Source organism: Crotalus tigris, unplaced genomic scaffold (assembly GCF_016545835.1).
Source record: "Crotalus tigris isolate CLP2741 ecotype Arizona unplaced genomic scaffold, ASM1654583v1 scf7180000024464.508515016:1373766, whole genome shotgun sequence".
NCBI lineage: Eukaryota > Metazoa > Chordata > Lepidosauria > Squamata > Viperidae > Crotalus > Crotalus tigris.
The window spans coordinates 1,002,220-1,025,782 of NW_024100635.1; the positions used below are offsets into that span (position 1 = coordinate 1,002,220).

Consider the following 23,563-nt stretch of genomic DNA (forward strand, 5'->3'; position numbering starts at 1 on the left):
GATGCTTATTGTTAAAGATATTGCTTTTAACCTTGGATGGAGACCAGAAGTAGTTGGGAATGAGATAGAAAATTTTTTTAGAGTCAACTCACGGGTTGCTAGACAGAGAAATTTACCAAGAGATGTGGTTATTTATTTTTCCAGAAGATCTATTCGCAATGAAATTATACAGGCTTTTTATAAACAGAGGTTTCAAATTGCAGCTCAAGATGTGATAATTTTAAAAGAAATACCTCCCAAAATTTTAAGATTTTACCTTTCTGTCTGATGAGTTAGAATGTCGCCAAATTCAGTTCAGATGGGAGATTCCAAGAGGAATAGTAGTGAATTATGATGGGACACATTACAGATTAACTAGTTTCAAAGGCAAGAGATTTTTATCACTCTATTTTAAAGGCAAGGCCGTCTCCACCCCTACAAACAAGGGTAATTGAAGAGCCTGTTATGGCAGGAGCCTCCTCACTGATGGTCATGGAACAAGCGGTGTTGCCTGCACAGAATTTTGAGATAAAAGATCAAAGGATGACACGAGCTGCCCACAAATGTAAAGAAAAAGAGCAGCAGCAGAAGAGTGGTGATAAAGTAGAAGGAACGGTTACTACAGAGCCTGTGGGAGGGGCAAGACCTAAAAGATCTTCGACAGTTGATCTTCAGGCCATGCTTCAGACGCTTCAGGCCGGTGGAGATGGCCAAGTTCTTGACCTGGAATGTTAACAGCTTAAATTCACCACAGAAACGGAGAAAGTTTTAAGCAGCAAGGTTACTAGTAGGCTCATATTGGAAGAAAATTTGTTGCCTACTTTAGAAGAATCGATATTTAAAGTTTCTAATTTTGAAGAAATGGCAAAAATTTCTGCTTATTTGAAGGATCATACACAAGAAAGATATATTATTGTATGGAGAAGATGGATAGATTATATTCAGAAAAAGTATGGGACTACAAAGTTTCATTTATTTTATGAGTAAATTTTATAGCAAATGTTGTAGATGAGATTTGTTTATGATGATGTAATTTAAGGGGAGTTAAGAGCTAAGTATGATTTTTTTTCTTTTCTTTCCTTTCCTTTTTTCTTTTTTTTCTTTTTTTATTCTTAACTTTGTTATTAATAACCCTGTACTCTGCTCTGGGAAGTGAGGGAGGGAGGGTTGAGGGTGGGTGGGTGGGTGAGTGGGTGGGTAAGGATAATATAAATATGGTAGTTTATGAGAGAGGTGCTGCTTGGGCATTTCCCCTATGCTGCGTTCATGTGTTTGAGTGGGATGAGAGGGGCGGAAGGTGCAGGGAGGAAGTAGGATGGTAAGAGGAGAAGGGGAGGGGAAGAGAGTAGGAGGGGAGGAGAGAAAGAGGAGGGAAGTAGGGAAGGTATTAGAGAGGGTGGACGCAGCCTAGGGGGAATGGGCAGGCGGTTATGAATTTATTTTACCTTGTAAATTGTATTCTGTATCTTGAACAAATGGAAAATAAAAACTTTTCATTAAAAAAAAGCCGTCCGCCAAGAAGGAGGGATCGAAGCTCCCAACAATATATCATTAAAAAGTTCCTTTAATGGCTCTATCATTTCTTGACGTAACATTTTGTAATACTTAGCCGTTAATCCATCTGTACCCGGAGCCTTTCCAATCTTTAATTGTTTAATAGCAAAACTAATTTCCTCTGGAGTGATTGGACAGTTCATCGCATTTTGTTGTTCAATAGAAAGTTTTGGAAAATGTACTGATTGTAAATATTTCTCTACATCTGAAACCTGTATAATATCACTAGCATATAATTTTGTATAAAAATTTTAAAAACACTGCTTAATCAAATCTTGTTGATAAACTTCACTACCTTTATATTTTACTTTCTCTACAATTCTAGCCTTCTGTTTTTTGCGTAATTGATAAGCCAACCACCTCCCAGGCTTATTGGCATTACAAAATGTGTTATGTTTCATGCCTTGTTCATATGAATCAAAAAAACCCTCATATAGGCTTTACTAGCGTCCCACACCATGGACATTGAAGTATCCTTATTCATATTTAAGACAAAAAATTCCTTCAAATGTTCTTTACATTTCTGCACCAATTCCTCGCGTGTAACTAAGTTCTCATTCAGTCTCCAAGATCTTCTATTACCATCTTCCGTAGATAACTCCAACCAAACAGGACTGTGATCAGATAAAGTCCTAGAAAAAATCTTGACTTTTTTAACCCTAGAAAGAAAATCAGTAGAAATAAAAAAAAATCAATCCTGGAAAATGATTGAGGTTTATCAGAATAAAAAGTAAAGTCTTTTTCATTTAAGTTCCTCTCTTGCCAAATATCTGTAAGTTCCAAATCATCTTTCATATCAAAAAAAGCTTTTGGCAATCTAGTTTGATTAAAAGTTTTAAAGGAACCCTTTTTGTCTTTCTTTGTATCCAAAACTCCATTCCAGTCACCCATCAAGATCACCGATTTGTAATCCAGCTGTTTTATTTTACCATGCAAGAGCTTGTAAAATTGTTTCTGTTGTTGATTTGGAGCATATAAACCAATAATAAGGTGTTTCTTGCCTTGTAGTACTAACTCAATAATAACATATCTTCCTTGAGAATCAGAGTCAATTAATTTGGCAGATAAGCTTTTTTTAACATAAATTACAACTCCCCCTTTTTTCCCCGGGCAGGAGCTGTAAAATGCAATCCTAAGTGAGGATTTTCCAAATATTTAGAGTCTTTCAAAGTTATATGAATTTTTTGCAAACATATCACGTCATTGTTATACTGTTTCAAATATTGGAATACTTTTTTCTCTTCTGAGGTGAGTTCAATCCGTTAACATTCCATGTCAGAAACCTTGACATCCGAAGCCGCTTGAAGCCTTTGACTTGTAAATCAGATGTAGATGATCTCTTTGGTCTTGCTCCTCCCACAGACTCTGTAGCAACAGTTCCTTCTATTTTTTCGCTATCCTTTTGCTTCTGTTCTTTTTCTCTGTGTTTATGCGCAGCGCGAGTCATCCTTTGTTCTTTTATCTCTAAAACTTGTAAAGCAGGCTCCACTTGCAACACACTAGCAGTAGCTCCTCCAATTACTTGTTCATTTCCAATTTTACTGGCTTGGGGAGATACGGGCAAACCAGTCTTCAGAACGCTAAAATAAAAATCTTTTGCCTTTAACACTGTATTTAACCTGTAATGCGTTCCTAAGTAGTTCATCACTATCCCAGCTGGAATTTCCCATCTGAACTGGATTTGATGACGTTTGAGCTCCTCTGATAAAAAAGTAAATTCTTTTCTTTTTCTTAAAATTTTTGGAGGTATTTCTTTTAAAATTATAACATCTTGATTTGCAATTTGAAATCACTGTTTATAAAAAGCTTGTATAATTTCATTACGAATTAATCTTCTAGAAAAATATATGGCCACATCTCTTGGTAAATTTCTTTGCCTGGCAATCCATGAATTCACTCTGAAAATTTTTTCAATCCCCTCCCAGATCTCTTCCGGCTTCCATCGCAGATTAAAAGCAATATCTTTAACCACCAACTCTCTTAAATCCTCTTGTGGATTTTCTTTTAAACCTCTAATACGCAGAGCTAATTCCATGTCTCTGTACTGTATAATAAGTAGTTCATCTTGAGTCATCTCTATTTTATGCTCAACTTCATCAACTCTGCATTCCAATTTCTCTGCATTTTCCATCGCATCATCCAGTCTGTCGTCAATTCTCTCAATATGTACAGCAAGACCTTGAAAAGCAAACACAATATCCTCTCTCATAATTTTATTCTTCTCCTCCAATAATTCTGCCATTGCAGCCCTCTCCGAAGCTAATTTAATCTCCAAAAGATCTGCCATTTCTTCTTTAATATCTGCAGCAGTTTGCTTTAAATCATCTTGTAAATCTTTAATTGAGAAGGCAGGGGGAGGGGGAGAGGGAGGAGGCGATTTTGGCTTAGTTTGGGAGGCAGTCTGAGACTGTGTCATCGGAGAGGAGATGGAAGTTTTTGGAACCGAGGACACAAATCTTTTTGAAGCCATTTTTAAAACAAGATCAGGAAAGTAAAAGTCCAGAGTCTTATAATGCAAGTTATAAGTAAAGAAGAACACAAAAAAGTATTATCCCAAAAAGAAACGATAAAAAAGAAGAAAGTCCTTGCCTTTAAGATTAACAATTCTTATTAACTTTGTTGCAAAAAGCAGAAAAAGCAAAAAAAGCCGAGCGCCATCTTTAACTTCATTTACTTCCCCTTTCTATCTTCAAACAAAGGAAAACTTTTTTTTCTGAAGAAGAAGATGTTTTCTAAGGAGTTAAAGTCCCAAATAATCCCAATTCTGGCTTTTCCTGGTTAGCTCCGTCTGCTTTTGAATACTCACGATTTCACTTTAAATAGCAGATGTGGAAGTGGCATCTAGCTTTGTTCCAGAAGTTCGGAACAAAGGCGACCTGGAATGCGGAGAAAACTCGGGCTCCAAGGGAACTCTACCCTCCGACTTCCCTACAAATATAGGGATCTCGGGGAGCTCTACCTTTACCCGAGAAGCTCTCCTCCTCCTCTTCTCCCAAGGAGAGAGGTTTTAAGCCACGAGACAACTGATCTTCACTGTCTCCACCGGCTTTTACGCAGTCCCAGGACGGACGGCTAAAAGAAAGCCGCCATCGGCACAGCTGAGCGCCACCAGAAGCTGAAAGTTATATAGTTTCTTAATCACTTTTTTATAAGAGGTCAACAGTATCTGATCAAACATTGTGTGTTCTTGATCTAGCTATGGTAATATTACATGTATTAATAGCTGCAACAATAGTATTTGCCCAATTTTGGAAAAATGAAAATCTACCATCTGACTAGGCTATAATTTTGAAAATCCTAGACTGTGCAGAAATGGACAGATTAACTTTGGAGATGAAGGAGAACGAAGACACAATTTATTTTAAAACCTGGGAAAATTTTTATCGATGGTTAGAAACACGTTAGAATAAGAACAGAACCTAAAATTGAATTGAATTTTAAAATTGAACAGAATAAATGATAGACTTTTAACTAAGTTTTATTTTTAATTTTTATTTTTTTTAGATTAATAACATCTTCACTACTAGTGACTTTAAATATTAATGGTGATGATTAGAATTAGTTGATAAGTTATTAAGTATAGATATTTATTTAGAGGAATTTTACTTATTTATTAAATTTTAATTATGATTATAGTTAATTTTAGCTTTACAATTGTTTAGTATTATATAAATTATGTTTATTTAATATTTAGATCCGGACGGTAGCTTGTTTGCTAAAGCTTGGGATTATTGCGGTGGGTTATCCCATTATTTTACTGACCCTTATCCTACCCCAAATTCCCATTCCCCCTATACCTGTATTGACCCTATTCTTTCCTTGCCTATATAAAATCTATTGAAATATTTTTTAAAAAACATTGTCTATTCTTTATAAAAACCATACATTTTTGCATCTTTATCATAGCTCGATTGCATTTGCAACTGAGGCCACCATGATAATTCAGTACTCTGGTCTACAAGCTCTTGTTTAGATTTTAATTTCCCTTCGGTATCCCAAATATCTTTATATGTCCATTTTTTTTCATATTTCACTTTATTCGGGTGAATAAACGCTTCCATCGTTGAAAACCATCCTGGGATTCTTAAGTAGATTTTAGCTTTTATCTTTTTGCACACAAGAAGTAGTGTATTTCTTATATAATGATTTTGAAAGTATCTATGAATCTTATTCTTCTCATACCATAGAAATGCATGCCATCCAAGTTGCGGATCATGTCCTTCTTGGATTCTTGTAGCATTTTTCAATTTAATTCTGGCTTTCCTTCCTTCCCAAATAAATTTCAAAATCAAAATATTTAAATCATCAAAAAATTTATTCTCTATTTTTATAGACGCTGTTTGGAACAAGAAGAGCAGTTTTGGTAAACTCTTCATTTCCACAGTAGCTATTCTTCCTAACACTGATAAGTTATTCCATTTTTCTAGATCTTATTTTATTTGATTAAGTAATTTTATGTAGTTATCTTTTATCATTGCACATCTTGCTGTTAGGTATATTCCCAAATATTTAACTTTCTTAACTATTTGAAAATCCATTTTTTCTGACAGTTGTTCTTTTTGCTTAGATGTAAGCTTTTTAACTATAATTTTTGGTTTTTTTTTCTATTTATCTTCAATCTTCCTACTTCTCCAAATAATTCAATCCTTTTCAATAGTTTAGGGCAGACATGTCAAACTTGTGACGTAACGTGACATTGCGCAACGTATCAGGATTGTTTTGCTATTGCCGGCAATGGGGTGGGCACAGCTTCTGGGTGATGCGTCCGGTCCGCGGGTTGGTAGTTTGACATCCCTGGTTTAGGAGTTGTCTCCAGTGTTTCTTCTGTGATAAATACCAAGTCATCTGCAAATGCTTGTAATTTATAGCTTTCGTCTTTTATCCCCATTCCTTTAATTTCTGGGTCTTGTCTGAAGTTGCTGTTCAAAACTTCCAATGTCAATATAAATAGCAATGGGGATAACAGATATCCTTGTCTTCTGCCTTTCTTTTATGGTAAAATTCCCTTTGTAGTCCCCATTTACAATTAATTTTGCTGTTTGTTTATAATATATTGTCTCAATTAATGTATCTTGAAAGCATTTATAGAACTCTGCAGGTAGTCCATCCGGTCCTGGAGTTTTATCATTTTTTTTTCTTTTTATAGCTTCCATTACTTCCATCATTGTTATTTTTTTGTTTAGCATGTTTTTAAAGTTTTCTGGAATTTTTGGTAGATTGGCTTTTTTTCCTATATCATATAATTTTTCATAACATTCTTTAACTATTTTTTATTGCCTCATTTTGGAGTTGCACATCTCCCTTCTCATCTTGCAATTTGTTTATCAACTTTTTCTCTCTTTCTTTTTTCAATTTATAAGCCAGCCATCTTCCCAGTTTATTTCCATTTTCGAAAAAAAAAATATTTTGCCCTTCTGATTTGTTGAGCCAATTCTTCTGACTCTGTTAGATTTAGTTTATGTTTAATTATCTCCATTTGTCTTTTAAGAGTTTTTTTGTGGATCTTTTTGAAGTTCTAATTCCAATATTTTAGACTCTTAGCGTTGTATACTCTGGCTTTTTCTCTTTATTCTTTTCAGCCGTATAAGTTGTAGCTAATCTTCTGAAGTATGCTTTGGCTGTTTTCCATATGTACAGAAGTGAAGTATCTTCTTTTTTATTTTCTTATTCCATTTCCTTTACTGTTCTTTCTGAAATTCTTTCTCCTTTAATAAGAGTTGATTCAATGTCCCCCTTGATTTCTTCTTTACTCCTGTCCAACTCAGCTTTATTGGATGATGGTCAGGCCAAATATTGGGTTCTATGTCAACCTCATGTATATTAGTTCTTAATTTAGGCGACATCCATATTATATCAATTCTAGACCATGATTTGTGTTTATTTGAATAAAATGTATACTGAGTCTTTTTTGGGTTCATTTCTCTCCAGACATTCTGTACGCAGATTTCTTCTGCCATTTTAACAAACACCTTAGGTCAGTGGTTCTCAACCTTTTTAATGCCGCGACCCCTAACAGGTCGTAAGTCGAGGACTACTCAATTGGTGCAGCACCATTTGCAGAATGGGACTTTTGGCGGGCTCAGTAGGGCAGAGACAGCCTGGACAATTCCTATTGGCTTTTGAAAGCCAATAGAATTAGACTCTATTCAAGAGAGTCTATTCTATTGGCTTTCAAAAGCCAATAGAATAAAAGGGAGTAGCACAGCTAAGGAAAAGGGGGGAAAAAATGGCGGACTGCGTTGTTTGGCAACCCCCGTGAAATGGTCGTTCGACCCCAAATGGGGTCCCGACCCACAGGTGGGGAACCACTGCCTTAGGTAATCTCGTTCTTCCTTTTTTTCCTATTTTACTACTTTTGTAATCTAATTTTTCATTCACAATCGCATTAAAGCCTCCTACTAAACAACTATTTTGATATTCCATTTCCAATATTCTCCTGTGTTTATTGTTTGGTGCATATATTGCTACTATCAACATCTTTTTTTGATTTATCGTCATTTCCACCCTCAGAATTTTTCCTTCTTCCTTCAAGGTCCCTTCCAACTCTGTTATTCTGTTATCCATCAGTTAAAGCCACCACATCTCTAAAATTAGCTCAAAAGCTTTGACTGTAAACTATTTTGGGACAATTTTCCAGCTTGAAAGACATAGATTTTCTCCATATATATTTTTGTAGGAGTGTGTATCTCTATGTGTATTTCTCTCTGCATGCATATATCTGGATATATTTGATGATAACCTTTTGTGTTCCTAAGGATTTGTGATTGACTGAAGTCAACAAGAAATTTTACCCAAATCAACAACTGAATTTGATTGAATGGATATTTGAACATGGATGTATTCCATGTATCAGATGAATCATAAACAATGTAAGAGATTATTCCATCATTGTGGCATGTTTGCTTTTTCATTGTAATATATACAGTTTTTATAAAAATTAAAGTTACACTTTTCTTTAAATCTTATAGAAAAGAGGATGGGAAGATGAACCCTCAGGACAGCTAAGAATAACAAGCAACATTGAAAAGGAAAGCAAATTGAGCCAGAAATCAAAATATTTTCCATTTCCTTCAGAAAACCACACAATTCTCCCACTCCTCCAGCAGCTCTTAGGAAAAAAGAGAGAAAATCAAGAAAGATTTTAAACTGGAATAAGTAGATTATTCAGAACTCAAGGATACATTACATGAAAAGTGAAGGGGGATTATTTTTAATTCAGTAAAAGAGGGAAATATCTGGAAGTCAGTTGGAGGAAAAGGTGAGTAGGAAAGTCACGTAGAGCAGAGAGCCATGCAGGCCTTGCCCTGTGAGGGAGAAAACGGCTTGAAAGAAAGTACCACTAAACAAGGGATTGTCTGTATTTTTTACTTCCTCAAGAATACCAGCTGTGGAAAAGCTCCGTACTTGTGTCTATTATTAGAAAAGCACGGATTCCAAATCACAACTGATTATGCACAAGAGGACCCACACAAGAGAAAAGCCATAAAAGCACTCCTAGTGCAGTAAATGCTTTAGTGAGCATGGCAACGTGGTGATACATCAGAGGATTCACAACAGGGAGAAAACCTAGAATTGTACTGATTGTGTGAAAGTTTCATTAGAAATTCCCATGTCATGAGATACCAGAGGACTCACACACGAGAGAAATCCTTTGAATGTCTTGATTGACGGAAAGGTTTCAGTCACAAGTCCAACCTTGTGAGACACCAGAGGATTCATACAGGAGAGAAACCATATGTGTCCACTTTGTGGGGAAGGCTTTATTGCAAATTCTGTCCTGATAAAACACCAGAGGACTCACATAGGAGAGAAACCCTTTGAATGTCCTATCTGTGGGAAACGTTTCAGTCACATGTCCAACCTGGTGATACACCAGAGGATTCACACTGGAGAGAAACCCTTTGAATGTCCTGATTGTGGGAAACGTTTCAGTAGCTATTCCAACCTGGTGACACACCAGAGGACTCACACAGGAGAGAAACCCTTTCAATGTCCTGAATGTAGGAAAAGTTTCAGTTGTAATTACCACCTGGTGAGACACCAGAGGACTCACACAGGAGAGAAACCTTTTGAAGGTCCTGATTGTGGGAAAAGTTTCAGTCAGAATTCCAGCCTTGTGAAACACCAGATGACTCACACAGGAGAGAAACCCTTTGAATGTGTTATCTGTGGGAATAGTTTCAGTCGCAAGTCCAACCTGGTGATACACCAGAGAACTCATACAGGAGAGAAACCTTTTGAATGTCCTGATTGTGGGAAACGTTTCAGTCACAGTTCCAGCCTGGTGATACACCAGAGGACTCATACAGGAGAGAAACCCTTTGAATGTCCTGATTGTGGGAAAGGTTTCAGTTTCAGATCCAACCTTGTGAAACACCAGAGGACTCATACAGGAGAGAAACCCTTTGAATGTCCTGATTGTGGGAAAGGTTTCAGTTTCAAATCCAACCTTGTGGAACACCAGAGGGCTCACACAGGAGAGAAACCCTTTGAATGTCCTATCTGTGGGAAAAGTTTCAGTTACAATTCCTACCTGCTGAGACACCAGAGGACTCACACAGGAGAGAAATGCTTTGAATGTTCTATCTGTGGGAAAAGTTTCAGTTGCAGTTCCGACCTCGTGAGACACCAGAGGACTCACACAGGAGAGAAACCCTTTGAATGTCCTGATTGTGGGAAAGGTTTCAGTTTCAAATCCAACCTTGTGGAACACCAGAGGGCTCACACAGGAGAGAAACCCTTTGAATGTCCTATCTGTGGGAAAAGTTTCAGTTGCAATTCCCAGCTGGTGAGACACCAGAGGACTCACACAGGAGAGAAACCCTTTGAATGTCCTGATTGTGGGAAAGGTTTCAGTTGCAATTCCCAGCTGGTGAAACACCAGAGGACTCATACAGGAGAGAAACCCTTTGAATGTCCTGATTGTGGGAAATGTTTCAGTAGCTATTCCAACCTGGTGACACACCAGAGGACTCACACAGGAGAGAAACCCTTTGAATGTCCTGATTGTGGGAAAAGTTTCAGTCAGCATTCCAGTCTGGTAATACACCAGGGGACTCACACAGGAGAGAAACCCTTTAAATGTCCTGATTGTGGGAAAAGCTTCAATCACAAGTCCAACCTGGTGACACACCAGAGGACTCACACAGGAGAAAAACCCTTTGAATGTCCTGATTGTAGGAAAAGTTTCAGTTGCTCCTCCACCCTTGTGACACACCAGAGGACTCACACAGGAGAGAAACCCTTTGAATGTCCTGATTGTGGGAAAAGTTTCAGTTTCAATTCCCTCCTGGTGACACACCAAAGGACTCACACAGGAGAGAAACCCTTTGAATGTCTTATCTGTGGAAAACATTTCAGTAACAATTCCAACCTGGTGACACACCAGAGGACTCACACAGGAGAGAAACCCTTTGAATGTCCTGATTGTGGGAGAAGTTTCAGTCATAATTCCAGCCTTGTGACACACCAGAGGACTCACACAGGAGAGAAACCCTTTGAATGTCCTGAATGTAGGAAAAGTTTCAGTCGTAATTACCACCTGGTGAGACACCAGAGGACTCACACAGGGGAGAAATCTTTCAAATGTCCTATCTGTGGACGTTACTTCACTCAGAAAGCATCCCTTATTGCACACGAGGAAATCCACATGAGGCAAAAGTTGAAGAATTTAGAAAAGGCTTGAAATTCATTTGTGATCTCCCATTGAAACTGTAGTTGAGAAATTGACTATTTGAATTGGAGTCTGAATCTTTTTACTCAAACATCATAATAATGATGATGATGATGATAATGATAACTTTGGAAGGGACCTTGGAGGTCATCTAGTCCAACCCCCTGCTCAGGCAGGAAACCCTATACCCGTGCTGGCGAACCTATGGCACGGGTGCCACAGGTGACACGTAGAGCCCTCTCTGTGGGCACGCGCGCCATCGCCCAAATCATAGGCCTTCAGCTGGCTTTTATAAAATCTTTTCGCTTTAGGCCTCCGCTGCCATGTGCAAAAAAAAAAGGTTCAATCAATCAATTTCAACTTCTCGCAGGAAAAAAAAGATCTCACAAACTTGGAATTCATTGACTGAACTTTTTAGTCCTATCCAATCTGCCGTTACCACCAAACCATGCCCACCCAATGGGCCACACCCAGCTGATGGGCCACACCCACGCAATGGGCACGCCCACCCGGCACCCGACAATACAGAAGTGGGTTTTGCGTTGCAGTATGGGCACTCAGTATCTAAAAGGTTCGCCATCACTGCCCTATACCATTTCGGACAAATGGCTGTCCAGTTTCTTCTTAAAAACTTCCAGTGTTGGTGCATTCACCGCTTCTGGAGGCAGGTTGTTCCACTGGTTAATTGTTCTAACTGTCAAGAAGTTTCTCCTTAGTTCTAGGTTGCTTCTCTCTTTGGTTAGTTTCCACCTGTTGCTGCTTGTCTTGCCTTCAGGCGCCTTGGAAAATAGCTTGACTCCCTTTTCTTTGTGGCAGCCCCTGAAATATTGGAACACTGCTATCATGTCCCCCCTCGTCCTTCTCTTCGTTAAACTAGACCATGGGTAGGCAACCCAAAACACTCAAAGAGCCACTTGGACCTGTTTCCCACCGAAAACAAAACACCGGGAGCCGCAAAAGCCTTTTGATATCTAAAAGGAAGATAACACTGATATAACAAATGAAGATAAAAAAAGGATATATGCCAGTGTTTCTCAACCTTGACAATTTTAAGGCATGTGGACTGCAACTCCCAGAATTCCACAGCCAGCATTGCTGGCTGTGGAATTCTGGGAGTTGCAGTCCACATGCCTTAAATTGTCATGGTTGGGAAACACTGATATATGCAGTGTTATTGTCATTTTAGATGTCAAAAGGGTCTCTCTGCCTCTCTCTCTCCCTCTCTCTCTCTCTCCCTCTCTCTCTCCCCCCTCTCTCTTCCTCTCTCCGATCTTCTGCTCACCTGGCAAGCTGGCTTCAAGCTGTTCTCTAGCCAGCTGGCACACATTCTTATTGGGCTAGCTCAGGAGTAGGCAACCCTGGCTCTTTTATGACTCATGGACTTCAACTCCCAGAATTCCTGAGTCAGCATAGCTGGGCTTGCTAGCTCTCTCCTGCCCTTCCTGTTTCCTGCTTCCTGCAGAGACGCAGCAAAGGGAGGAGCTCCGCCCAATAAGCTTTTCAGCTCCTCGGAGAACACAGTGAATCCACTCTCTTTTTTACACACACAGAGAGAGAGAGAGAAGCAGAGAAGCGCAAGTGCCTCTCTTTGTCTCTGTCTCTCTTCAAATGGCAGAGGAGGCTGGGAGCCACAGGGGAAGGCTCAAAGAGCCACATGCGGCTCCGGAGCCACAGGTTGCTGACCTGTGAACTAGACATACTCAATTCCAGCAGCCTTTCCTTATATGCTTTAGCCTTCAGTCCCCTAATCATCTTTGTTACTCTTCTCTGTACTCTTTCTAGAGTCTCAACATCTTTTTTACATCGTGGTGACCAAAACTGGATGCAATATTCCAAGTGTGGCCTTACCAAGGCATTGTAAAGTGGTATTAATACTTCACGTGATCTTGATTCTATCCCTCTGTTAATGCAGCCCAGCACTGTGTTGGCCTTTTTGGCAGCTGCAGCACACTGCTGGCTCATATTTAAGTGACCGTCCACTAGGACTCCGAGGTCCCTCTCACAGTTACTCTATTGAGCAAGGTACCCCCTATACTATACCTGTGCATTTGGTTTTTCTTGCCTAAATGTAGAACCTTACTTTTTTCACCATTGAATTTCATTTTGTTAGATAGCGCTCAGTTTTCAAGTCTGTCCAGATCCTCCTGTATCCTAAGCCATGTCTCAGGACTAGGCTTGTAGGTGGAGAGACAAGGAAAATGGAAAAGGGCTAACTACCAATTTCTGGTTAGCAACAGCAGCTACTGGATATTTCCTTTTGTAGAAGTTGTGGATTTCCTCAAAAAGGCTTCTGGGCGGTAGTTTTGTAAATTGATTATATAATTCCCACATGTGGAGTTTCAGTCTTCTGCCTTGGTTTCCTCCAGATTTAGAGGCCCAGAATTCCTCAGCCAGCATACAAGTAGTCTTCAAGATACAGCTGTTATGGCCTGCCAATTACAGTTGCATGCTACAATGGCCGTTAAGTGAGACTGCTTTCCTTAACTACCCTGATCTCCCTGATTCAGTCGCTAAGTGGAACACTGGGTAGCTCAGGGTTGGGGAAAGCTCTTTGAGGCCTAGTGTAGGCCCTGGTTTGCCTGTTGTAGGCATCTCTAGGCCTCCCCCACCCTGTGCTCTGTTTCCCAACCCTTGTCTGCCGAGTTCTTTCCCACCCCAGGGTCTCCACAGGCTTTTTCTCCCTCCCACTGGGTCCCTGCACGCCTCACACCCTCCTCTTTCTTTCTAAGATTTCTGATCCTCACGTTGGGGAAGGAGGGGAGGGCGTGCATCCCTGGCCCTTGGGACTGTGTCCTGGAAGCAGCTGTTATTTTCAGTGGGCCTGGCTTCGTCCCTGGGCCATGTGATGGACTTGTGGAAACAGATGCTGTTTGGCTATACTGTCACGCAGAAGAGAGACAAACCTCTCTGTTTTGCTACCTAACATAAGAAAAAAAATTTACAGTTGAAAAGGTTTCATTGTTGATAAGGGGAAAAATGGGTATTTTCAGTGTTTCTATGGACATTAGGTCAAGGGAAGTCACTCAGAGTTGCCTCTAACGGCAAGATAGGCAGTGATTACATTTAATACTGAATGAATTTAATAATAAAAAGATAATGTAAAGCCCGACTGCTCTTTAGAAGGCCAGATCCTGAAGTTGAAACTCAAGTACTTTGGCCACCTAATGAGAAGGAAGGATTCACTGGAGAAGAGCCTAATGCTGGGAAAGATTGAGGGCAATAGAAGAAGGGGACGACAGAGAATGAGATGGCTGGATGGAGTCACTGAAGCAGTAGGTGTGAACTTAAATGGACTCCAGAAGATGGTAGAGGACAGGAAGACCTGGAGGAACGTTGTCCATGGGGTCGCGACGGGTCGGACACGACTTCGCAATTAACAACAACAATGTAAAGCTCATTACCCAACTCTTGCTCAGCGATACATAAGGCGGGCTTCTAACACATACAGTTGTTAACTTGTAATCTGTCTCTTGTGCAATCTGCATCTCTAAGTAATCTGTTTTACTCAGCCTCCCTTCCCTCCTCATTTATAAATTTAAAATGTCAGTTTCAATCATACATCAGTCCCTCCACTCTCTGCCTCTGATGGTTTGAACTGCAGTTAGGCTTCTGCCTCTTAATTTATTATTGCATTGCGTTCCCTAGTCCTAAATTCTATGAAAAGACAGCAATTTATTAGGCACAATTTAAAAATTAGGACAGCTAACTGGATATGTTTTGATTGGCATCCTTCTCAGATTCAGCGATTGTCTTCTCCATCATTGCTAGTCTGATGGGGAAATTAGGACATTTCAAACCGGACAACTAAGTTATGGTTTCCCTCTAAAACAGCCATTTGTTTTGCCATTGAAAATCAAAGAATCACAGAGGATCTCTCTGATTTCCTTGATGATTCTCCAAATTCTGAACCAGATTCGACAGACGTCATGGAAGTTCAGGTCCCCGTGGATGGCGACAATAAGTAGACACAAATGTTTGAAAAAACCCAGGAAAGAATTCCTTTAAGTTAAGAATATGTCGGCTGCTCAGTCTGAAAGCTTGTCCTGAGAGTGGTACTCAGAGCATTTGAAGGTTCCTGTGACCTCTCTTGGTTCTTCTGGATCCCGTCGCCCCCCCCCCCAGATTTTATTTCTTCTTTTAAAAGACTGAGAATTTCAAAAGTTCTTTAATTAAAGTAAACTTCTGTTTCCACTAATGCTTCTGGAGAAACAGAAATGATGGGCAGCTGTAACAAGCCAGAATGGGTTTGTTAAGAATGTGATCCCAGACAAACATTATTGCCATTTTTGATGAAGTAACTTAATTAGTGGATTTGCAAAATGTTTTGGAGATAGTATACTTGGATGTCAGCCAGACATTTTACAAGGTAGAACACAAGTTAACTCTTTGATAAGGTAGAACAACATAGGATAGACAGAAGCAGCACTAGGTGGATTCACAATTGACTGACCAACCACACTAAGTGGGTATTCCTCAATGGAACTACATCTACATGGAGAGAAGCATGCAGTGGGGTATGTCAAGGTTCGGTCTTGGGCCCAGGACATCTTCATAAATGATCTAGAGCAGTGGTTCTCAACCTGTGGGTCGCGATCCCTTTGGGGGTCGAACGACCCTTTCACAGGGGTCGCCTAAGACCATCGGAAAACACCTATTTCCAATGGTCTTAGGAACCGAGACACTGCTCCTCTATCCGTCTCCAGGCGGATAAAAATAACACAGAGAATGGTAAGACTGAAAGCATCAAAGGAGCAACTCCCCACCTCTCAGGTAGAGCTAGCAAGAGCCAACGACTCAGCCTGCTTTCTCCCAGCCTTTTCACCAATCAGAAGCCGCGGCACAGATATTGGCGTCTGTGACGTATCTTCCCGGGGAATCTGCGAAGCCGGCAGAGTTGCTTCAGATCGTGCTTGCCTGCAGTCGCTCGCGCCTCAGTGGAAGAGGGGAGACGCCTCAGTGGAAGAGGGGAGACGGGCTGGCGAGGAGCTGGGGATGAGGTAGGAGGAGGAAGGAGGGAGGGAGGGAGGGAAAGAAGGAAGGATTGTTAGCTGTGGAATTAGCACACCGGAGGGCTTTGCCATAGAGGTGGATTCCTTTTGTATTTTGATTCCCTCCCTTTTGGAGGGAGGAATGGACATTTTATGATGTGGAGGGAAAAAATCTGGTGTCTGTGAATAAAAGTGCTGGCGATCATCTTTTCTTTCCGCCAGCTCGCCTTGATGCATTCAGTGCAATTGCTTTTTTAAATAGCACTTTTGGATTGTATTTTTTTTAAATTTTAGCTTTTTTTAAAAAAAACAAAAAACCAAAACCGATTTGATTTCTGCCCTTGCGTGTGGGGGTTGTAAGCACCTTAATTGAGTCTCCCCACCCCCATCCATGGGATTTTCCTCTGGTTTGCTAGGAGCTGCACTTAAACTCAGAATCACCCGGCTGCAAGCGAAGAGAAGGGAGTTGGCGCAGGCGAGAAAGCCAGCAAGCCAGCCTGCCTGCCTACCAGCCCGAACTGCAAGCTTCCCTTCGCCTTTTTCGTGGTGAATCGGGAGCAAGCCAACCTTGGGATTTTCCCTCCTCCCACCTTTAAACGGCTTCCTTTTATTTTGCCTCCCGCCTGGTCGGGATCCAAAGGCAAGGCTCCGATTGGGGAAGTGTATACTCCACTGCCAGAAATTGTTAGGAAAAAGGAAATGCATTGAGAGAGGGACTTGTCAGAAAACATTTAGCTGAGAATCAAGTACGCTCGGTGGAAGGTGAAAATGTTGGAAGGAGAGAATGAAATAGGTGGAATCTGGGACAGCTATAAAGTCGTATCGTTCTATTTTGGGAAACTTCCATGAAAAAGCATTAAGCATCCCACCCACCCAACCAACCCCTTCTTGTTCTCCTTTTGCAGCCTCCTCACAGGCAGAGGAGGTCGTTTTCTGGGGGGGCGCGGAGGGAATGCTTCGAAAGTTTGCCCCCCCACTCCACCCTCCCTCACATAATTTGGCACCTCTTACTCGCGGGGAGGAGAATGGGAGCCGCGCGGCGCGCGCTGCCAAACCGGCTCCCTCGCCAAATGTGTAATCCACTTTGGGGAAGGAGGGGGGAGGGTGGAGAAGGAAGCCGTCGGGTTTACTTGCGAGTAAGCATCCCAGAGGCGCCTTCTCGTCGCCGCCGCCCTTAAATGACTCCCTCCTGAAGAAGTTCGCTTTCTAGATATCTAACTTTCTCCATCCTAAAAAGGGTCTTTGGCGGCGCAAGAGAAGGCGAGGGAGAAGGGTTGGGGAAAAAAAAACACCAAACAAACCCGGGGAGCCCGTTAATCAACGAGCAGCCTTAGCGGGGTAAAGGGCTGAGCCGGGACTGACTCTCACCCTTATGAGTAAACCCTGCGGAGTATCCGCCGGCGGGAGGGGAGCGACCCTCTGGGATCCCGACCGCAGCTGGATCGAGCGCTTGGAGAAACAGATCCCAGAGAGGGAATAAAAGTCGGAGCGGGTGAGGGTTTGAACCCCTCCAGTCTTCCAGGACCCCCCCCTGTCCGATTGTCCCTCTCCCCAGCTGGAGACCCTTCGGAGCAAGATGGGGGTTTTTGGGAGGGTGATAGGGAGGTGGCGGCTCGGCGGGTGGGTTCCTGCTTGCCCGTGAATGTTGGGCCCGCAGGCTCAACACAGAGTCGCCGGTGCAACATAACTTCCCTCCTTGGATGAGAAAGAAGGAATCTCTCCTGCCCGTGTCCCTTCCCCCCCACCCAAGCAAGAAAAGGAGGTTGCAAACAACTAAATCAGCCGGTGCAGGAAGCCCTGGAATTGCCATTCCAGGGTGCCTGGTTACAGCGCTAGATATCTTTTGCTCCTAGAAGCCGGTGGCAAGAGAAAGAAGTTGTTCAAGCTACCTACTGGACGCCTATTTGCACTTTTTTTTCCTTTTTTTTTTTTTTGAGTACTTGTCTGTCAACCCACCCCATCTGTAAAAGAAAAAGTCTTCCACCCAAGCATAACTTTTAAGGATTTTAAGGATCTTTGAGAGGAAGAGAGGGAGAGAGAAATAGAGGGAGAGAAAGAGGGAAAGAGAAATAGAGGGAGAGAGAAAGAGAAAGAGAGTGACAGGGAGAGAGAAAGGGAGACGAAGAGAGATAGAGAGAAAGAAAGGGAGAGAAATAGAGGAAGAGAGAGGAGGGGAGAGAAAGGAAGAGAGATAGAGAGAGAGAAAAAGGGAGAAAGAGTGAGAATTATATAATTCCCACATGTGTAGTTTCAGTCTTCTGCCTTGGTTTCCTCCAGATTTTGAAGCCCAGAATTCCTCAGCTAACATAAAAGTAGTCCTCAAGATACAACTGTCATGGGCTGTCAATTACGGTTGCCTGCTGCAACGGCCGTTAAGTGAATCTGCTTTCCTTAACTATCCTGATGTCCCTGATGCAGCCATTAATTGAATGTGCGAGTCACTAAGGGGAACACTGGCTACCTCAGGATTGGGGAAAACTCTTGGAGGCCTAGCGCAGGCCCAGGCTTGCCTACATCAGGCATCCTAGGCCAGGGCTTTTCAACCTTGTCACTCATTGTACCACTTTTCGGATATGGCAATATCTGAATACTATCAGTCGCCTAGCAAGGTGTCAAAAACTTGATGACCAAAAAAAAGGAAAAAAGTGATGAAGTACAGATAGTCCTCGACTTACAACAGTTCGCTTAGTGACTATTCGAAGTTGCAATGGCACTGAAAAAAGTGTCCCCCAAGCCACAGCCGAGCAAGACACCTGCCTGTCCTCTTCCTCCTGTCCGAGGTTTCCATGGTTGTGAGCATTTCTGTTGAGAATTGGCAGCGGGGGTGCGATGCAGTGTGTGTGGTTTTTATTCCCCCCGTCTGATGAGTTGTTGCAGCAAGTTTTGGTCACTTCACATGACCCTGGGACACTGTGACCATCATAAATATGAATCAGTTGTTACGCATCTGAATGTAAATCACAAGACCCTGGAGATAAGGCAACATTCCAGCTGATCGGTGCTTCTTCTGGGCTCAGCAGAAGCACCAGGATCAGCGCCGAGCTCCAGTTGGATCCTAGCACTTCCACTGAGCCCTGACAGCCCCGAAGAAGCGCCGATCAGCTGGAAAGTGGCACTGATCCTGGTGCTTTTGCTGAGCCCTGACAGCCCTGAAGAAGCACTGATCCTGGTGCTTCCACTGAGCCCTGACAGCCCTGCAGCTCCAGCCATCTCTCACTCAGGTTTGTGCGGTACTGCCACTGGTTCAGCTCATTCCCCTCCCCTGCTACCACTTTTCTAGGGTGGTCATGTACCACCTGCCAGGTGCCAATGTACCACAGGTGGTACCTGTACCACTGGTTGAAAAGCCCTGTCCTAGGCGTCCCCAACCCTCCAAGACACTCTGTGCTCTGTTTCCCATCATTTTTGTCTCCTCGGCCCTTCCCTTCACAGGGTCCCCCAGTCATTTCCCTCCCCCTCCTCCAGGGTCACCACAGGCCTCTTCTTCCCCCCAGGATCCACTTTGTTCTGACTACCACCCCACCGGGCCTTACACCCTCTCTGTTTTGCCACCTTAACCTGAGGGGAAAAATGTAAGTAGAAAATTTATTGTTGCCTTGCAATCTGCCCTAGTCCTAAATTCTATAAAAGTACGGCATTTGTTTAGGCACACTTTAAAAATTCGAGTGGTTAAATTGGATCTGTTTTGACTGACATTCTTTTCAGATTCAGGGATGGTCTTCGCCATCCCTGCCACTTTGAGAGAAGGAAATTAGGATATTTGAAACTGGAAAACTAAGCTAGAATTTCCCTCATAACTTTACAATGTGTAAAGCAGCCTTCAGTTGTGTGACATCATTGCTCCCTGGACCCCAGTGGGCTTGTAGCCTTTGAAAATCATAACATTACAGAGGATTTGTCTGACTTCCCTGATGATTCTCTGAATGTCAAAGGGAGCACTGTGGAGACCTGAGAATCACAAGCAGCATTAAAATGCAAAGCAAGTCAAGGTAACAATCAAAATCTTATTAGCTCCTCTGGAAAACTGTAAAAGCCTTCTTCTTCCCCAAAAGTCTGTCTTCTTGACAGACAAGAAAGAGAAAGACGGGAAAAAAGTTTTGAGCTGGATGAAACAGACTATGTAGAAGAAATATATGAAACATCAAGGGACATCATTTTCTAGTTCAGAAAAAGAGGGAAATAAGAGTAAGTGGGAATAATAATAATGATGATGATGATAAAGTTGGAAGGTACCTGGGAGGTCATCTAGTCTAACCCCCTGCTCAGGCAGAAAACTCTATACCATTTCGGACAAATGGCTGTCCAGTCTCTTCTTAAAAACCTCCAGTGTTGGAGCATTCACCGCTTCTGGAGGCAGGTTGTTCCACTGGTTAATTGTTCTAACTGTCAGGAAGTTTCTCCTTAGTTCTGGGCTGCTTCTCTCTTTGTTTAGTTTCCACCTGTTGCTTCTTGTCCTGCCTTCAGGCGCTTTGGAAAATAGCTTGACTCCCTCTTCTTTGTGACAGCCCCTGAGATACTGGAACACTGCTATCATGTCCCCTCTCGTCCTTCTCTTCGTTAAACTAGACATACCCAATTCCAGCAACCGTTCCTGATATGTTTTAGCCTCCAGTCCCCTAATCATCTTTGTTGCTCTTTCTGTACTCTTTCTAGAGTCTCAGCATCTTTTTTACATCGTGGTGAGCAAAACTGGATGCAATATTCCAAGTGTGGCCTTACCAAGGCATTGTAAAGTGGTATTAATACTTCACGTGAAAAGGTCACTTGGACAATTACATAAGGCAGATCTTTTTACTGAAACATTTGTCAGGATTTCTCTTGTAAGTGAAGAGAAAAGGAAAACGGAAAAAAAGACTAACTCCATTTCATGTTATCAGCAGCAGTTACTGGATACTTTTTTGCAGAAGTGGAATTCCTCAAAAATGCTGCGGTAGTAGTTTTGTGTATTGATTATATAATTCCCACATGTGGAGTTTCAGTCTTCTGCCTTGGATTCAACCAGTTTTTGAGGCCCAGAATTCCTCAGTCAGCATAGAAAAGGTCCTCAAGATACACCTGTCATCTCCTGCCAATTATGGTTGCATGTTGCAACAGTCAAGTGAGACTGCTTTCCTTAAGTACCCTGATCTCCCTGATGCAGCCATTAATCAAATGTGCGAGTCACTAAGCGGAACACTAGCTATCTCAGGGTCGTAGGAAACTCTTGGTGGCCTAGCACAGGACCGGACTTGTCTGTTTCAGGCATCCCTAGGCCTCCCCCACGCTCCGAGATACCCTGTGCTCTGTTTCCCAATCCTTGGATCTCCCTGGCCCTTCTTTCCCCCACAGCGTCCCCCCAGTCCTTTCCCCCCCCCAACTGGGTCCCTACAGCCCTTTTCCCATTCCCACTGCGTCCCTGCAGTCCTTAGGCCTGACTCCCACCCCACCAGGCCTCACACCACCCTCCTCATCTGTGAACCGCATGTTGGGGACGGAGGAGTGGGCACACATCCCTGGGCCTCAAGACTGTCTCCAGGAAGCAGCTGTCATTTTCAGTGGGCCCTGGATTCGTCCCTGGGCCATGCAGTGGACTTGTGGAAATGGCTGCCATTTTGCCACACTGTCACACAGAAGAGGGACAATCCTCTCTGTTTTGCTACCTTAATATGAGAAAAAAATGTACAGAGGTTGTAACTTACAAGGTAAACTCTAGCTTATTTCCCCTGCTTGAAATGTCCTAATTTCCATCTCTCAGACTGGCAGTGATGAAGAAGACCATCCCTGAATCTGAGAAAAGCGCTCATGCGAACAGATGAAGTTTAGCCATTCTAATTGCAATTAGACTTCTGCCTCTTAATTTATTTGTTGCCTTGATATCTGCCCAGTCCTAAATTCTGTGAAAGTACAATATTTCTTTATGTACAGTTAAAAATTAAAATGACTAAACTTGATCTGTTTTGATTTGCATTCTTCTAAGGGATGGTCTTCTCCATCACTACCAGTCTTAGAGATAAAATTAGGACATTTCAAACTGGACAACTAAGCTATGATTTTCCTTGTAACTTTACAAACTCTAAACAACCTTTGGTTCTAGTCTTTGAAAATTATAGAATTAGAGAGGATCTCTCTGACTTCCCTGATGATTCTCCCAATTCTGAACCAGATCTGACAGACAATGGGAAAGTTGAGGTCCCCATGGATGGAGAAAGTGAGTTAGACACAAATGTTTTGAAAAATTTGGGAATGAATTCCTTTAATATAAGAATTTGGCTGTCTCAAAGCTGATCCTGAGTATGGCACTTGGGGTATTTGAAGGTTCCTGTGACCCCCTCTTGGCTGTTCTGTCTGTGCCCCCTCCTTTTAAAAGAATGAGAATTTCCCAACTGATTTAATTAAAGCAAACTTCTTTTTCTGTTTCCAATAATGTCTCTGAAGAAACAAAATGATGGGCATCTGTAACTGAAGCCAGAATGGGTTTGTTAAAAAGAGATCAGGCCAGACAAAACTTACTGCCTTTTTGATACAGCAATTACATTAATGTATCAGCAAAATACTGTGGAGATAGTAGACTTGGACTTCAGCAAGACATTTGACAAAGTGGATCACAACTTCTTGGTAAGGCAGAACAATATGGGATAGTATCACCAACAGGAGGATTTGCAATTAACTGACCAACTGCATTCAGTGGCTATTCCTCAATGGAACTATATCTACATGGAGGGAAGCATGCAGTGGGGTATTGTTAGACACAAAAATAGTCAGAAATTGAAATCCACTCTGGGTTACAAATAGAAAAGAAGTTTATTAGACGTCACATCCAAGTCTAAAACAATAACGGTTTGCAAAGCGTGGTGGATTCAGGAAGGCAATGCAATGTAGCCAAGCACTGAACCACCCCCCAAATTCCAAAATCATATATTATTATACATCTTATCACGACGCCTCATTCCCTCCCCCATGGCCCCATTGACTTAGGCTTTGGAGGTTACAATCTATCAGAAGCGCCTAAACAGAATACATTATCTCCGCCCCCATTTGCTTACATTATACTAATAAGATCCCTCCCCTACTATCCTGTTTACTCAGACCATATATGTGCATGCTGATCACTTCTAAAAGAGAGATGTCTCCCATCCTCTACACCTGTTAGATCCAGTAGGGGTACCAGGTACCAACAGGTACTTAAAAACAATTCCTAGATGGTGACTCATACTGGGCCCCACAGTAACTCCTGTTCTCCCCCCTTCTTCCACCTGAGGCTTGTATATTCCCTATATACTCAAAGCATCTACTCAGGCAATTGATTATACAATAATAATTATAAAATATAAAATATGATTACATGAGGATAATACTAAAAGTATATATTTTTATTTTTAAATTTCCCCCA

The 23,563-nt window shown here is 41.8% G+C and overlaps 1 protein-coding gene across 9 annotated transcripts in view; it reads left to right on the plus strand.

Annotated features, from left to right (window-relative positions):
* LOC120303337 (zinc finger and SCAN domain-containing protein 2-like) overlaps nucleotides 1–23,563 on the plus strand; it is a 95,410-nt gene that overhangs the window by 9,655 nt on the left and 62,192 nt on the right. For 3 of the 9 annotated variants that reach the window (XR_005555407.1, XR_005555408.1, XM_039332785.1), the window contains exons 1-2: nucleotides 7,767–8,402; nucleotides 8,502–11,250. Coding sequence is in view for 7 of the 9 variants with exons in the window: in XM_039332785.1 (XP_039188719.1) it covers nucleotides 9,269–11,218 (1,950 nt within the window). In the remaining 2 variants the exon portion in view is untranslated. Of the gene's footprint in view, nucleotides 1–4,889; nucleotides 5,270–7,766; nucleotides 8,403–8,501; nucleotides 11,251–23,563 lie in introns of those variants that run through there. The other 6 variants (XM_039332789.1, XM_039332786.1, XM_039332787.1 and 3 more) reach the window with 5 other exon arrangements.